This window comes from Manduca sexta, chromosome 21 (assembly GCF_014839805.1).
Source record: "Manduca sexta isolate Smith_Timp_Sample1 chromosome 21, JHU_Msex_v1.0, whole genome shotgun sequence".
Classification (NCBI taxonomy): Eukaryota; Metazoa; Arthropoda; class Insecta; order Lepidoptera; family Sphingidae; genus Manduca; species Manduca sexta.
Genome location: NC_051135.1, coordinates 14,230,804 through 14,247,243, shown reverse-complemented (window position 1 = coordinate 14,247,243; position 16,440 = coordinate 14,230,804). Strand labels below are relative to the sequence as shown.

The following is a 16,440-nucleotide window of genomic DNA, read 5'->3' as shown; positions in this document are numbered from 1 at the left end:
CAATAAAACCATTGGTAATATAAATCTAAAGGGCAAATAATCAAGATATTTGTATATTTCTTTTGTCTTGCCCCGCACCTAGGCACTAACTTATTTAAAACTAAACAAAAAAAAATCATTTTCTAATAAAAATAACAAGATATGTAAAGTTTATACGACAGATATTGCATGGTATTATTTTTGAGTTGACTTATATAGAATTTAGTAAAAAAAATATGTTTTACACAAAAATATGTTTTTTATATATTTTCAATACAAAGAAAGAAACAGCATTAATTTTTATTTTGTTGTATTTACAGTTAGAAGAAAATACACATTTTGTGTAGGCAGCTATGTTAGTTACTTACTTTAGTTACTTAATTTTAATAATGTTGGCAACATTGGCATAAAATTGACACCCGAACGGTGAGGTAGGCTCTTTTTCTGTTTTCAGATCTTATTTATTGTGAAAATACGCGAATTTCGTGATAATTCGTCGCATACTACGCCACTTTGATGCCTAAATTTTACTGAGGTAAGTTTTGTCACATTACAATTGGCGCAAAACAAGTGGGGCTGTAATATTTTGATTGTCGGCAGATGTATTTCTTTTTAAAGGTTAATCCCTCTTATTTAGTGTTTTATCAGCAACATAAGCATTGTAAGTGTGAGTTTAGAGAAATTTGACAGTTGTTGTGCAAGGACGCGCGTTTAGGGGAGTGCAATAATAACAATGCGCCGTGTGTTCTGTTGTGCGAGCCCCCTTCGTCGCCATGCGTGCTGTGACAGCATCGGGCAGCACTCGCGAACAGCAAGCGGGGCTCCACCCGCCGCTGCACCAATCCTCGCTACACTCGGTTATTCGCGTGTTTCTAAACACTTATATGCAAATTCGCGTATTTATGGGCTGCTAAGTTATTTATACTGAGTTTAGAGTGTTATGTGAGTATTTTGTGAACAGAACTATTTACATCAGATTCTGAACTATGACATACGTAAACAGAAGGTCCTTGTCTGTTCATGTATGACTGACTTGTACAGTTGTTGAGGTCACTTGTCTGCATTATTTTTTCTATCTGCACATTAGAAAACTTTACAATTAACATCATAATCAAAATAACAGGCCAATAATGAGGTAACAGTAAAAAGTTTTGTTGATGTTTTTAGAAGTTCCTTAAATTTTAGAGAACAATATATTGTAGTGGTTTTATATCATAAAAATTTAATATAACAACATTCACCTTTATAGTTGTACATTCATTAAATCAAAGTGTTGTGTTTTATATGAGCAATAACATAATATCTGGTTTTTAAAAACTTAATGACTGCAAATATATATTTTGCATTGCAATAAATATTTTTTAAATATATATTTATAATAAAGTATTTATTTACATGTCTAAGTTATTATTAATGTTTGGTTTCACAACTTCTGAGTAAATGCTATTGATTATATAAATGTATAAGCCAACTAAATAAAAAAGTCAGACTCATCAATGCTCCTAAATAAATGGTAATAAAATGAGTACAACCTACATTAGCTGTTTAATATGATAACTAATAAAATTTACTTGAAACTTGTGAAACATGCTCCAAAAATAGTAAGTAGATAACAACAAAACAGTTTTAATTATCCTTAATAACAGGCAAATAATTGCATGACTAAAGAATTCATGAGAAAAAACAATTAGTAAATTCATTGAAAATAATTAATATCAAAATACACAATAAGTAATTATCATTAAAACTTAATTTCATTTGAATATCTAATCAGCTAAGACAATTTACTTATTATATGTACATATGTATTAATGTGATATTATATTTCTAGTTATATATGGACATATAGACAGATCAAAGGATGTATAATGTAATGAATTATGTATATTTGCAGTTTTTAATTATTTACATTTTTTAATATATCTAATGCCATTGTCTAACAAAATCAATGTGACATAAAATATTACAACAGTAATTTCAGAACCATTAACATTAATATTGTAGTATGTGCTCTGAAATCCTTAAATCACATAAAATATACTAGGATACAAAATAGAAAAAAAAGTACTTAAGTTCATGTAAATTGTTATATTATTATGAAAAATTATTTTATGCAATATATTATAAAGATTAAAATTACAACAAAGTCTTAAAGAATGAAAATTTCAATGGACTAATATTAGTCATGGTCCTAGCACAAGTTCTAAATGAAACTACTAAGACTATTTAGTCCAGATTATCATCTTAATGGTCTTCTCCATAAAGTATATTATAAAAAATCTGGCTTATGCATTTGGGTACCACTAATATGGGTCTCAAATAATAATGTTTTGAGTTACTTTGGTCACCTGGTAACAGGTCATATTTAAACTTATCAATGTTATAATACTATTTACAAAAATAATGCTGTAATAAAACAAAAAAAAGAAATAAAACTTACTTCAAAAACGACTACACACAAAAAAAGTAACTTTATATATACATAATATGATATTTAATTAATATATGAAGCGTGTGTCTGATTTACATCAAACATTGTTACCATAATATATTTGATTGTGTACTTATTTAGCTAAGCTAGCAATTAAAATTAGACACCGTCTCCAAATTTTGAGTTAATATATCTATATTATCTGTATAGTTACATTATTTTTAGTTAGTTGTTTTTGATATCAGTGTTACTTTATGTTTTGTTCAACTAGCATTATTTTTGTAAATAGTACATCTAATGTTATTTTGGAACAAAACTAATAAACACTGAACCCAAAAATGCACTGTTGATAATATTTTTGTTTTATTGTGTTAAGGTTTTATTTTTAACTTTTTGTTAGTTTACAATAGCAGACATTGTAGTTCTTTTGCTGTTAGTTATTGAACGATTCCATTGTCAATTTCAGAAAATCTTCATCAGATCTCAATATGTAACATATACTAAAACCATCCTTAGTAAATAAATATACATTTCAATAAAGAAAACTCCCATCAAAATAGGAACAGGATCAGAGAAAATTGTAGCTATACATACATATAAACATACAATCATTCAAGTTGAATACAGGACCTCCATTTTTGAAGTCAGTTAATTAAAATCAAATATAATAAATATATAAATATTGCTAAGTTGAAATAGTGATTAAGTATTCTACTTGGTGTGCCATCTAGAGCAACCCAGGAAGATAGAACTATTTTGTAAATTATGTCACAGGCATTTGTATCATGTTATTTTGAATTACATAAGCTTTGGTTGTATGATATAAAACAGTTACATTGAAAGCGATTAAATACCATAGAATATGTAGAATCCATGCCTTACATCTCTTACATGGTGTAGGGTAGGGGCAGGTTAAACCAAAATGGACAATTAGGATTCATATCATGATAATGCAATACATAACTATGATGCTGGATTGGTCGTCTAACATTTAGATTTAATTATTCTATATAGCCCCTTTACTGCTTTAACGAAATTTGGTAGGCAAGATTGTAGAAAAAAAAATTTTGTGGAACTTTAAAACTGGAGCCATTTAAAATCTGAAAAAAATGTTGCAGTTCAAAAATTTCCGCAATTATTATTGACGTCTTAATTTATGAAACATTTATTATAATTATTGTGGTTAATATAAAAACCTACTATTAGTCTTATTTCAATAAAAAACATGACTATAAACCTTATAGTTTTTATAACGAGTTATAAATTTTACGCTAATCTAAATAACTTTTAAACTACGCAATTTCGGGCAACATAATAACTGCTTCAGTTGAAAAGTCGATTGTGTTAAATAAACCCTTTTTATATGATTACGAGATATGCAATAAACAAGGAAATTCGTTTTTTTATGTATCATTTCTGGTTACCCAATGTTGTGTAATGTGTTTTTTCCAATCATCCAGATATTTACTGTGTCGGTGGTATGGAAGATGACTTATATTCTAAATTTAGAGGTTTTTCTAATATTCTGTATTGTAACTGCTGGGTATAGGACTTCCTGTTTTAATTATATTTTTTTTTTTGGAAAAGTTGACAGTGACTCATATTGGTAAAAAAAATATTGCATAACAATTTTAATATTTATTAGTGAGTGTGAATAATCTCTGAAGCAACATACATTTTTTATTCAGTCAGTTGTTGAATAGAGCGGTTGAAAGTGTTTCTATATTTTCTGCTATGTAAAGCTTTAACTCACGATCCTCAGTCAGGAGGGACCAACTACAGAGAGAGAAAGCTTTAAGAGAAAGAACCCTGAAACAAATCTTGGTAAAACTTAGTTATTAAAACACATGGTTTTTAGTATTTCATCGAAAGCTATATTCTGCAAAATAATACACTATCTTCTAAAGTTAAATGAATTTCAATTTAAATATTTATATATTTTTTGCTTTATTTCTCATAATATATTATATACAAATAAAGTATGAAGCATCATTTCATATTAATACATTTTTATAGTCTCTGCAATTTGTTGGGTATAGAAGTGATGTAAATGTCTCTCATGATCACTAATGCTTATAGTTTATATCTTAGTGTTAGGAAAATCTTTTATATTGCTATTGAGTGTATATATTTTATTACTTTATTATCTAAATGATAGCAATTTAAATTGGTTTATAACCTATTTATTCAGTGCATTTGTCAAGAAACATTACTTTTCAGCTGTCCATTATTTCTGTGGCATATAGTAACATGTGTTTTGTGTACAGGGCAGCGTATAGCAGTGGGCTGTATCGTCGCAGAGTTCACAACAGCGATGGTAATGGAGGCGTCCCCGTCCCCGCAGAGCGTTGGCCGCGAGTTTGTCCGTCAGTACTACACGCTGCTCAACAAGGCGCCCGCCCATCTGCATAGGTAACTACTTTTACACCTGCATTTACAAACAATACTATGAGGACGCAAGGTGTGCCCGAAAATATAGTGACGGTAATTTTATAGTTATTAGCTTTGTTCAGTGTTGTTTATCTGACAGCCAACTGAAGTAAAGTTGTATAATAATATTAGCCAATTTCAGTACCACTATGCCTACGCCCTGCGAAAGCTGCCCATTGTCTTTAGACTCTAGTATAAGTTTAAAATTTCAACAACAGCGCCACCTATTGAGTATAAATTATCCTATCTAGTTTGAACCAGTCAAGCATATTGCCAAATTTTATAAAAATCTGCTCGTTTAATTGCATAGTGTAAACTACACGCGCACCACTTTAACTTAATTTTACTATGCCTATAACCTACCCGCAAATGTTAACAATAACTTCATAATTTTTCATCTTAAATCGATGAATGCTTTGACAGAGCATAAAATACCACTACATACTTGATATATTACTTTACTTGATAATTTTAGTGGTAAAATAAATAAGAAGTAGTAGTAGTAAGTTGCCCCAACATCCCGAGGTTGGCATTACGCGTCACATAAGATTGCTGGGGGCAAGGACCACCCGCCTCCCAACCCTTACCTCTCCTACGAAAAAACACCCGAAGTTCCCCAGCACTGAAAGTTATGTTAGAAAAACTTGAGCCCATTACGTCATGAGACGAATAAACTCGTCGAAATGTAAATGTGGTATTTCCGTCTAACATTTTGAGTATAAAAGTGTCAGTTTAGTTATGTTAGATGTCATGTAGATGTAGTTATTGAAATATCTGTTATGATCATTGTGCAAGTCGTCAGAGTCTTGATCAGTATAAAATTATGGTATAAGCCATGAAGTTAGTCAAAGTTCAGGTCCAAATGCAAAGTTGATCATGTTCAATGTAATGTCTACCTATGAGGAAGGATTTTTTGTTAGATAGCTGTAAATACACTAGTAAATAAAAAAAAAATACCTGTCTGAAGAGATATGGATATTTTTATCTCATATGTATTGCCTACTGTTTGATGTTCTTAGCATAAAACAATGCAATTATTGTAAAGTCCCCCTTATCTTCAGACTGATAGGATTGATTATTGCCAAATCAATCCTAACTTGATTATAAATTTATAGAATGTCCTTGTTATTTTTGGAAGATTTCTTTTTTATAGAAAATTATTGTAGTAGCATGATAAAACTGACAAAAATTGGAATGTTGCATATGATATAAGATGGACATCGCAATAAAAGAAGTCTTGGGCGTGCCAAGGAAGCTAGATGCCTATCCCACCCCTGGCACATTTCCAGAAACCTCTATCTGTAGTAATATTGTAACCTGGAACAGTAGAGGTTTTATTGGCCTGGCCAGGAAACCGATAACACTGGTTTAATTTACATTAATCATTTCCATACAATGTAACTAGCTGTTATAAAAAATTAAAGTGAAATGATGCGTGGGTGGAATGAATGATGGTACCTCCAGGCTTCCTTATATACAGCAAGGCATACCAGATATTTAAATATATAGCACTTTACTACTCTTGCCCTGAGAGATGAAACTTCAAGATTTTTTAAACACGTTAATGATTAGACGAGGCAACCGCTCGCCTGGTGGTAAGTGACACGCCCGTTCATAGACTCTGACAAGACCCCCCAAATTTCGGATCACAAAAAACTGCGCTGAATTGAAGCAAAACGCCAGTAATAACGCATTCTATAATGCTATAAACCTGAATGTAAGAGCTTACACGGAGGTGCTTAACGGCAGAAACAGACAGTGATCGTACCAACTAAGCCCGACACTCGCATACAAGAGGTCTGTCATCTGGACTAGGAGTAATACAAAGTGATTGGACCTACTCACGAAGACTCTTGCGCACAACATTACTTTGTGTTATGAATTGTTGTAATGTCTATTTGTTGTTGTTGTTTATACGTGAGGCCGCGCACGCGAGCCCCAGTGTCGTAGTTGTGTTATCAACATACGTCATGCACTCGACGACGCGACACTCTCTTTATCACTCGCATAATAAGCCGAGATACAAGGGGAAGGTGATTGGTATACGTCAATGAGCTTATTGCTTGTTTAAAATTATATAAGTTATTGCTCAAAAATATAAGTATAAGTAACCTACAGCTGATATAGCGTTTGATATTAATGTTTGGGTCAGCAGCAATAAGAAAGTTGGAGTGATGATGAGATCACTTATTGCGTCTTCTCGTCACTCGCGAGGCTGCCAGATGTTATTGTTATTCTATTACATAATGTGTATTGTTGTGCAGGTTCTACAACAACTACTCGTCATTTGTGCACGGAGGGCTAGACGCGCCCAACCGCGAGACCCTGCCAGTAGTGGGACAGAAGCAGATCCACAACCGCATACAGCAGCTTAACTTCCGCGACTGCCATGCTAAGATCAGTCAGGTAAAACATTACTCTATGTATTATTTATGTATTTTCAAAAAGACGCACTACACATATTACCTCTAATTTTTCATGTAGAAATGTTCAAAATGATGTTTATTTTTATGTGCATAAATAAATATTTTTATCTCAATTTTTTTTAAGAGATTTCGTCACGTGTCCTGTCAAGATTTGCATTGAATATTGGCTAATTTAACACTGTTTGCCGTTTCCAGGTGGACGCTCAAGCCACTCTCGGCAATGGCGTGGTGGTGCAGGTGACGGGCGAGCTGTCGAACGGCGGTGCGCCCATGCGCCGTTTCACACAGACGTTCGTGCTAGCCGCGCAGTCGCCCAAGAAGTACTACGTGCACAACGACATCTTCCGCTACCAGGACATAGTGTTCTCCGACGAGGAGGGCGACGGGTCGGGCCGGTCGGACGCGGAGGAGGAGGAAGCGGGCGGCACCGGCCCGTACTTCCCGCCGCCGCCGGCCGCGTTCCCGGGCGCGTTCCCGGCGCCGCCCGCGCCGCCCGCGCACGCCGCGCCGCCCGCCGCGCTGCACGCGCCGCTCGTGTCGCCGCCCGCGCCGCCGGTGCAGGCCGCGCCGCAGCCCGCGCCCGCGCCCGCCCCGGCCGTCGCCGCGCCGCAACCCGCGCACCATCTCAACGGACACCCGGCCCCGCATGACGAGTCTGCGAGACATCTCGTGGCCGCGCTGCAAGGTAGTAACAACAATAACCCATCATCTAAATTATTTTACAGACAGTAGAATGATGATGAAAAGACATTTCGCCATACCCAGCGTGTCTTCGTCTTAGTCAACATATGGCCCATAAAAATATAAACTTTTTTTTTATATTGTATACCTAAAAGATAAATTACTCAACTTAAAGATAAGTATCACAAGCTTAGTACTTCAAACTATGTTGTACATACGTACTTTACGTAGTATGTCTATCTGTTATTAACCATTAATGAAGCAAAAAGAGCGTTACGATAAAGCAAAAAAATCGTGTAAATTTATATTTTTACAATTGATTATAAATTGTCAAATAATTAATTGACAGCGAGCAGCCTGACGAGCGAGCCAGACCGCGAGGCGAGCGCGGCGTCGCCGCCGAGCGCAAGCGCCGTGGTGCCCGGCCTGCCGCCGCAGGAGCCCACGCCCGAGCCCGCGCCAGAGCCCGAGCGCGAGCCCACGCCGCCACCACAGGCCCCGCAGCAGACAGGTGTGCATCATTTGTACTAGCTATCTTATTGAACACTCAACTAAAACTGAGCTAATGTTATGTACGCTGATATCATTTTGAAAAAATAATTTTGCATCATGTGCTAACGGTTGTGCTATGTGGAAATATAGCGGCGCCGTTGCCGCCGGAGCCGAAGACGTACGCCAACCTGCTGAAGTCTGGTTCGAGCCACGGCGGGGGTACGCGCAGCTCGCCACCCTCCGGTCCTGCCGCGCCCGCCGCACCGCCCGCTCCCGCGCCTGCGCCGCCGCAGCACGCCCCGCCGCACCCCGCGCACACGCAGCACGCACCGCACGCGCCGCACGTGCCGCACGCCGCCCCGCAGGACCAGCGCCCGCGCATGCCGCGCCCGCCCACACAACCACCACCACCAGGTAATAATGCACTTTTATATTGTATCGCGTAATGCTTTATAATATAATTGTATAAAATGATGTGTATCTGGTAAGCGGTATGAGCCCTGACGGTGTGTTGTGTGCAGCGGAGTCGTCGCGGCGGTACTCGGACGCGCAGCAGCTGTTCCTGGGCAACCTGCCGCACGGCGCGAGCGAGGAGGAGCTGCGGGCGCTGTTCGGGCGCTTCGGCGCCGTGGCCGAGCTGCGCGTGCACCGCCCGCCCGCCACCGTGGGCGCGCACAAGCACCCCAACTACGGCTTCATCACCTACGAGAGCTCGCAGGCCGCGCACGACTGCCTCAACGCCGCGCCGCTCTACTTCCCGCCCGACAGCGCCGACGGCGTCAAGCTCAACGTCGAGGAGAAGAAGACGCGCGGGCGCGAGGCGCCGCGCCGCCGCCCGCTGTCCTCGCACCGCGCCGCCTTCCAGCCGCGCCCCGCCTACCGCCGCTAACGCACCGCGCCAGCCGCCAGCTCCAGCCACTCCGCACCGCTCCACTCCGCACGACACACTCACGCGCCCGCACCGGGCTCGACATTGCCTGAATCAAACTGTTACCAAGTTTTATATCAAAAAACGTTCCCATAACATACATACTATGTTATTAGTTTCCAGCAGACTTGGTCTTTTTATGATTCAACCAGTGGCTAAAATCCAAGGCTTCACTACTGTATCTGATTCACTTAGTTTAGGCAAGGAATCGCTGTTTGTCGTTTAATTAGGATTCAGACTCTTAAGATTCCTTGCGGTATGTGATAATTTATTATGACATCGTTGTAAAGCGTAGCGATTTCGTTATACATAAATTATCATACAGAATTGAGGTCGTATGACGTCGATCGTGTTTACCAGTGAGTGTGTACGAGATGTACATTGCGTTTTTTATTTTTAAAGATGCGATTGACGTCACAACACTTTGTACAGGATGACACTTTAGTTGTATCGGTGGCGTAACTCTGAACCTCTGTTCACTCTTCATTACTGTAATCTTCCGCTTACCGTTAACGCGGACTGTAATGTGATCGGTTCGAAACTTGAGGACCGATCATGAAACTTAAAGTTAAATGGGACGCAGCACTTGGCGTCGCACTAAATATAAATTATCCCGCTTCTTAATAGCTTCTCTTACTTTATGTTTAAGTAGTTAGATAGAGTAAATAATTAATTATTTGATTTTAATTAATTTTGTGTTGAACGTCGGCTCCCCCTCCCCGCGCCCCCGTTTTATCCCCTGCCCCTCACGGGAGCGACGGCGCGCGTAGCGTAGTGTAAACGAACCGTTAGCGATGGCATATGCAGTTTATTTATTACATGAATTTTATACAGACAGTCAATAGTTTCGGTGACAACGCCGACACCTCTGTAGTTGTAGCGGGCCCGCGGCCGCCTCGTCGTGATGCTTTCACGCATGATCTCACGTGGTGCGCGACTCGGGTGTTGTGCGACTCGCCTGCACGTCACTATGTCACGTCGGTTGGCACTTACCACTGATTGGTCAATTTGGAATTTATTTATTTTGAACAATGCAGGTGTGTAGTGTAGACTGGTGTTGTACATGCTGCCATATTTGTTAAAATTCAAACATTACCATGCAGCCGTTGTATTTGACTACATTTACGGTTAAACGTCGCATTTGTCGGCAACAGCTACATGCAAACTTGTTTGGCTTTTGACTAACAGTCATAATTTGACGAGTCATTCGGATGACACAAATTATGCCAGAGTTACATCTATCAGTGGGCACAGCCAAATGGCAATCTCACTGTGAAAATTCCATTTTTACATTCAGTAATGCTTGGCAACAAAAAATGACAATAAATAAACAAAAAACATTATTTATGGGCTAAATGCGGAACTCTCCAATTTTTTATAGAATTTGCGAAATGTTGTTTCTTTGTCAATTATAGTTTTATTGGAGTGTCATAGCAATACTGAATGTGAAAACTGTGTTGACAAGTACAAGTGTGCGAGCATTGTGTATTGTTACCGTTAGTGTTGTTACTCGGCATTATAGGACTTGGCCGAGTAACCGAGTTGTCATTTGGTTAGGTCCCCAGTACTAGGCTCCAGCGCTGTCCCTCCCGTCTCCTTCGCTGACATTCAGTTTGTCCAGTACCGCAGCGGGCGCTTCGCCGACGTTCACGCAACACTCAACTATCGGATAAGGCAATTTACGCATACCGGAAGATCGACCGTTAGTCGTCAATTTTCGAGTTTCTTTACAAATAAATGTGATTCGTCTTCTCGCATTACTCGAGTGCGACGAAATCACGCAAAATTTCCCCCTTTTATTATACGAATAGGATATATTTTCAAGTACCGTCGGTCGATCGTCCAGTGATTATTTGTGTTAGTGTCGGATATGGACTTTTTAGAGTGAAAGAGAAAACATGCCGGTGGTGTAGACACGGCGGCCGCGAGCGAGCGGGTCTTGCGTGACGTCACTACCTTAAAGTGCCTCACATGACGTCCTCGCGAGCGAGTGCGGACGCACGTGACGTCACGGCGAGCGAGTGCATACGTCTGTGACGTCATCGCCGACGCACAAGCCTCGCTGCGGCGCCGCGCGGCCCCGCCCTGTCGTTTTATATAATTATACTTGTATATTTTACTTTGTAATATATACGCGTGTGTGACGCGGCGCGTGCCGTCGACGGCGCGTCGCCTCCTCGACTACGGGTGGCCGCAGCGGGACACGGTTCGCCCAAATCGATATAATCTATGCGCCCAAGTGGCTCGTGGCTACAAAATGCGTGAGCTGTTTGTTCTCGCCGTCGCAGTACTGAGAGCACCGCAGAGCTAATTTTACGTGATATTTGCTACTGTTGTGGTTGGCGCGAAATGCTTTGTATATCGTAGCATTACCCGCTTTACTTTACACAAAATATGACACAATACCGCTTTACTTATCGAGTTTTGTTTCGCTAACCACAGCGGTGGCAAATACCGTGTAGATTGGACCAGGCTTGATATTGCAGCACTGTGAGACCAGCGAGGACAGACCGCCCCCCGCCTCCACACTCGTTTTCACTTAGTAACGTTAACATTAAGCTTATATGTAACGTGTTTTGTTCTTGGAGCCGCAGCATGCGTATAAGGTGAATGCTATCGACCCTAGGTGCCGTTAGCGTAGTGTCCGCTAGGTGCGGCCGGCCCAACCCCGCCCCAGCCATATTGCAACCGCTTTTACGTTGATTTATATATACTATAGATAATATTAGAGATCTTGAAACATCGGCCCTGAGGCCCGTTCACACACATCCGATTTGGTGAAGCGGCTGCTGGGCGACGGCCGGCCGCGGGTACGCATGTACCGAAACTACTTGTGTTTGTAAAATGTTCGTTATTTTTTATCTAACAAAATAAAATTCTCGAACTTCATAATGTTTTTTTGTACCAGACCTTTGTCGATAAATATGTAGTGCGTAGATACTACCGTTAGGGACGGCGGGAGAGCTCGGGCTCAGGCTCCATTGACATTTACTAGTCTGAAAATAATAATAACCGTGCAATGATAGCGTAAGTTTTACGTGTGGATGAACAAAATGTGTAGAGCGAGACATAGTATGTATCTCACTCGCACTGTTATATCATTATATACACAATAATTTCCATAAATTTCATATGACCGAAGTTCAAGTGAGAACATAGGATTTCTCTCGGGTTTTATGAACTGAAGCGTCTATTATAAAATGCTATATTAGTCGAGCTCTGCTGGCGTCGCGAACGTGTCGCTAATAACTACTAATAACTAGACAAAACACGTAAATGTACATAGATAACGGCTGCACATGGCGTCCGCCATTTTGTGAAGTACAACAAGATGGCGGGCCAGCCAGTAATACTAACTTATTTTGTATTTAGCTAACTGTACTGTTTGGCGAATTATGTTGTTTACGACATTCTTGTGCATTTAATATTGGGATGTTCCAAGGGCCGGGACGCGTGCTGTAACGTACGCACGTCAACAATAACATTTTTTTATTATCATGTTAAACAATAATATTTTTAGCCAGTGATTGTCGTATCAGTATTTACTCTGACTCTCACATTACTTGGAAGAAAAAAAATATGATTAATTATAACACCAACTTTGGTAAAGGGGACAGTGGATATTATGTTATAAATAAATATTACAATGCAAAAAAGGATACTTAAACATATTACCGCTCGCCAGAAATCATACTGATAATACAATCATGCGATAAGAATTTCATATTAATTATTGATGTCATGGCCTTGTGGAATAAGTATCATCGTTATATTCTACAGACAATATTTTACTAATCGAAATGAATTTCTAAGACACACATTTCTCTTGTAGTTGATACCCATGAGTGAAACCTATTACTGGAGTCAATACTATGTATAACTGGTTGTATTTGCTATTGTTATTCATGATATTTGTCTACGTGCGCTGCCGCGTGCGTCCGGCGGAAGACGAAGTTGTATGATATAAAATATTCTGTAATTAATAAGTTGGAAAATTGCATTAAATTGCCGGTAACTGTTCATTAACAAAGTTATGATATGTCGTGTTCGCGCCTTATAGTATGTACTGACTTGTAAACATACGGTTAATTATTGCGTCCGCCCACGTCGCGTCCAGTCGACTTGCTCGCTACTCGACTAAACATTTCCTTCGCAATTTTACTTTTGTAAAGCCAGTTTAAATTCCACGGTTATATCTGTAAGTTTTACATAAATAGGCTGAAATTAATTACATACGTATAATTGAATGTTGTTGCTATAATTTTAAGCTGGTTTATAATTATAGCAACATACGTACCTATTTACTTTTCGTAACTTACAGCTTATGTGCATGTAAATAAAACTTACAAATGTAAAGCGTCCCCGACAGTGATGGTGATTATGATTTTATTAGAAAATTGGTATAGCTTGGCTAAATGAATTTTTGATGAACTGAAACCCTTTTTCTTTTTCTGTGACTAAAATCCAAATAATGATATGACTTCAAATGTTCACACTGTTTAAAAACTAATAACCTATCCATTTGTAAAAAATCTTCCTTTTTAACCTGGTAAATTGATAATAATACTTCTATTTATAATTCCTCAGTTCTTCGCCTATATAATAATAATTTATTAAAAGTTGTAGCATTGTAATCTTTCATAATGCACATGTTAAAATCACGAGACCCTATTCAGTCCATGGGGGTGAATCAGCCTTGTTACAATTACGGGCTTCCTAATCGAAGGACAGCTTTGATAGCCGTATAGGTAAATAGAGGATTTTTTGAGTCTCATCTTTATGATTATCAAAGCTGTCCTTAGATTAAACGCGCGTAATTGCAAAAATGCTGATTTGCCTCTGTAGACGGAATAGCGTCCCTAACCTTCATTACATAATTGTTTGGTATCTCAATTAAAATAATGGTTAGATATGTCGATAGCGAGCAGGCAGCGCGGCGGCCCTCCGTGTGTGTGACGCGTGTTCCCGTCGGTGAAGCACTGTAAACACATTGGAAATCGCCGCGTCTCCGGACAGATATCATCGCCGTGTGTTTGGGATCGACTTGGTTGCTTGCAGTGGCTCGTCCGTACTTCCTGGAATGAACTGGAATTGTAAAGAAATTGTCTTGTTTTGTGACCTTATTTTATCGTTACAATTAAAATTAATTTTAGATACATAGTAATTTTACTGATAACCATTAGAAGTTTTATCTTTAGTTACTGTTATTTGCTCAAAAATGTTGTAAATTTTATATAGTAACACTTTTTTTAACTAAACATTTTTTTTCTCTGGAAACCTAGTAATTTCACTCCACGTAATACAAAGGGATTGTTAAAAGGCGTGAATCAAATCTCATACATCAGTCAATTCCTGGATCCTGTGACGAATCATTGTTGTCCAGTGACCACAGTCTCTTGATGTGCGATGAAATCTGGCGTGACACTGCAAGCATCCCTGGGCAATGGGATGATACGGCCACTCCTGACGCTACCACGTTGATGTCATATCACAATAGCGCGCCCTTTTGTACTCGACCGTCAATGGTTTACTCAAAACTTAAATCTAGGTTTGTTATTAGTTTATTTTGAAGGGTTGCGCGACAGCTGGTGTGCCGTCCGCGTGGCCTGGGCCCGATGTCCGCGAGACCGTTTCAATGTGTAACAAAGACCCCAGGACCGTAGGCTTTTGAAATGTGTGACAATTGCAGTACTCGATAGTTGAGGGAGCGTCGGATTAATCATGGCTTATGTAAATAAAAATATGATGTCGACAGTCTAGTACAGTGCGGGTAGAACATACGGCGCTGGCGCTGAACTGTTCATACTTCCACCTCAACTCGCAATTTATAAAAGTATGTCACGTACTCAGGCGATGATAGCCGCGCAACATGTTTAACAACGTTGCACAACAAACCTCATAGCAATGTGGTTTAATATGCCTTCGAGTCTGGGTAATGGATTTTGTCATGTGTGTTGTGTTTTATTTGTAACCACCCACTGTTTGCAACGTTGCTTAAATGTTGTGCGTCATTTCACTAAACACAGACATTTATTTGACACAGTACCATGTTATATTTTTCGCCCTTTATTTTTTGTTCGTACCGATGCTCCTTCGAACATAGATGTTTAGTGTAAGGGGTCTAAAGTTTGTGCGAAAGTGTTATAATGTTCAGTAATTTTGGCGGGCGAGCGTGTGGCGTCGGCTCGCCCCTACCCTCTGTAATAGAGATGTACTTTTTGTAACAAACTGTGTGTTTTATTTCGCATCCAGTATGTAGTACCTTGTTTGTAGAAGTATCTAAAATTTAAGGGACTAGTACATTGAAGATGAGAAGGACCACTATTCATACTTAACAAAACTCATTCTATCTCAAGTACTTGGCAATTAACCACTTTATTAAGCTGACAGAAACATAACCTGCCTGGGACCGGAATTTTTAGCAGTGTCTTGAGATCTACATACGTTTGGCAGTAGATTATTTTATGCGTTGGCGCCTTAAAACAAAGAACGGGAATTGGGGAATGCAAAGGTGTGATTGAGGTTACGGAAATCTCATTCACCATTCAAAATGAAGGGCAAGCAGTTAACTGTAATTTTGTGTTGGTTTTCTACGAGGTAATTGCTACTTCCCTGATCGACTCGACCCATTCATGATAGACAAATATGTCTTAACATGACTATAATTTTTAAAATAACTTGCATTATGTAACATTAATCAGGTTAGGTATATGAGTATCAATTAAGCATATTTAAAACATTGATTTAATAGCTGCGTATTGGGTTACAAAGCACAAAATCGCGAAAACAATTCAGAAACTGCAGTGGATTGAATATTATGAGATTCTTCAAAATAGATGGGGATATGAAACGTGAACAAGGAGGACACAAAATTTTAGATACCTACACGATATTTACTTTACTTGAACTCAAAACTGAATATCTTTCATTATTTACCTAAGCAATTGGTTCAAAATACAAACCAGCAAAGAGAGAACTCAATCGTCCTATATTTAACAAGAAAAATATTTATATTAGAGCTTTTGTAACTTATGACCTAATACTTCCTTCATCTGTCTACTTAGCTATTCATT

The 16,440-nt window shown here is 38.9% G+C and overlaps 1 protein-coding gene across 3 annotated transcripts; it reads left to right on the top strand.

Annotated features, from left to right (window-relative positions):
- The first annotated feature begins 301 nt into the window (after window positions 1–301).
- LOC115455335 (ras GTPase-activating protein-binding protein 2) lies at window positions 302–15,595 on the top strand. 3 transcript variants are annotated; one of them, XM_037440900.1, is made up of 7 exons: window positions 302–410; window positions 4,678–4,822; window positions 7,105–7,246; window positions 7,462–7,951; window positions 8,297–8,458; window positions 8,590–8,853; window positions 8,961–15,595. In XM_037440900.1, exons 2-7 carry the CDS (start codon window positions 4,725–4,727, stop codon window positions 9,326–9,328), a joined length of 1,524 nt encoding a protein of 507 aa, XP_037296797.1. In that variant the 5' UTR covers window positions 302–410; window positions 4,678–4,724; the 3' UTR covers window positions 9,329–15,595. The 3 variants fall into 3 exon arrangements, with proteins under 3 accessions (XP_037296797.1, XP_037296796.1, XP_037296798.1); XM_037440899.1 differs by having other exon boundaries at window positions 356–514; XM_037440901.1 differs by lacking the exon at window positions 302–410 and adding an exon at window positions 584–921.
- Window positions 15,596–16,440: the final 845 nt, after the last annotated feature.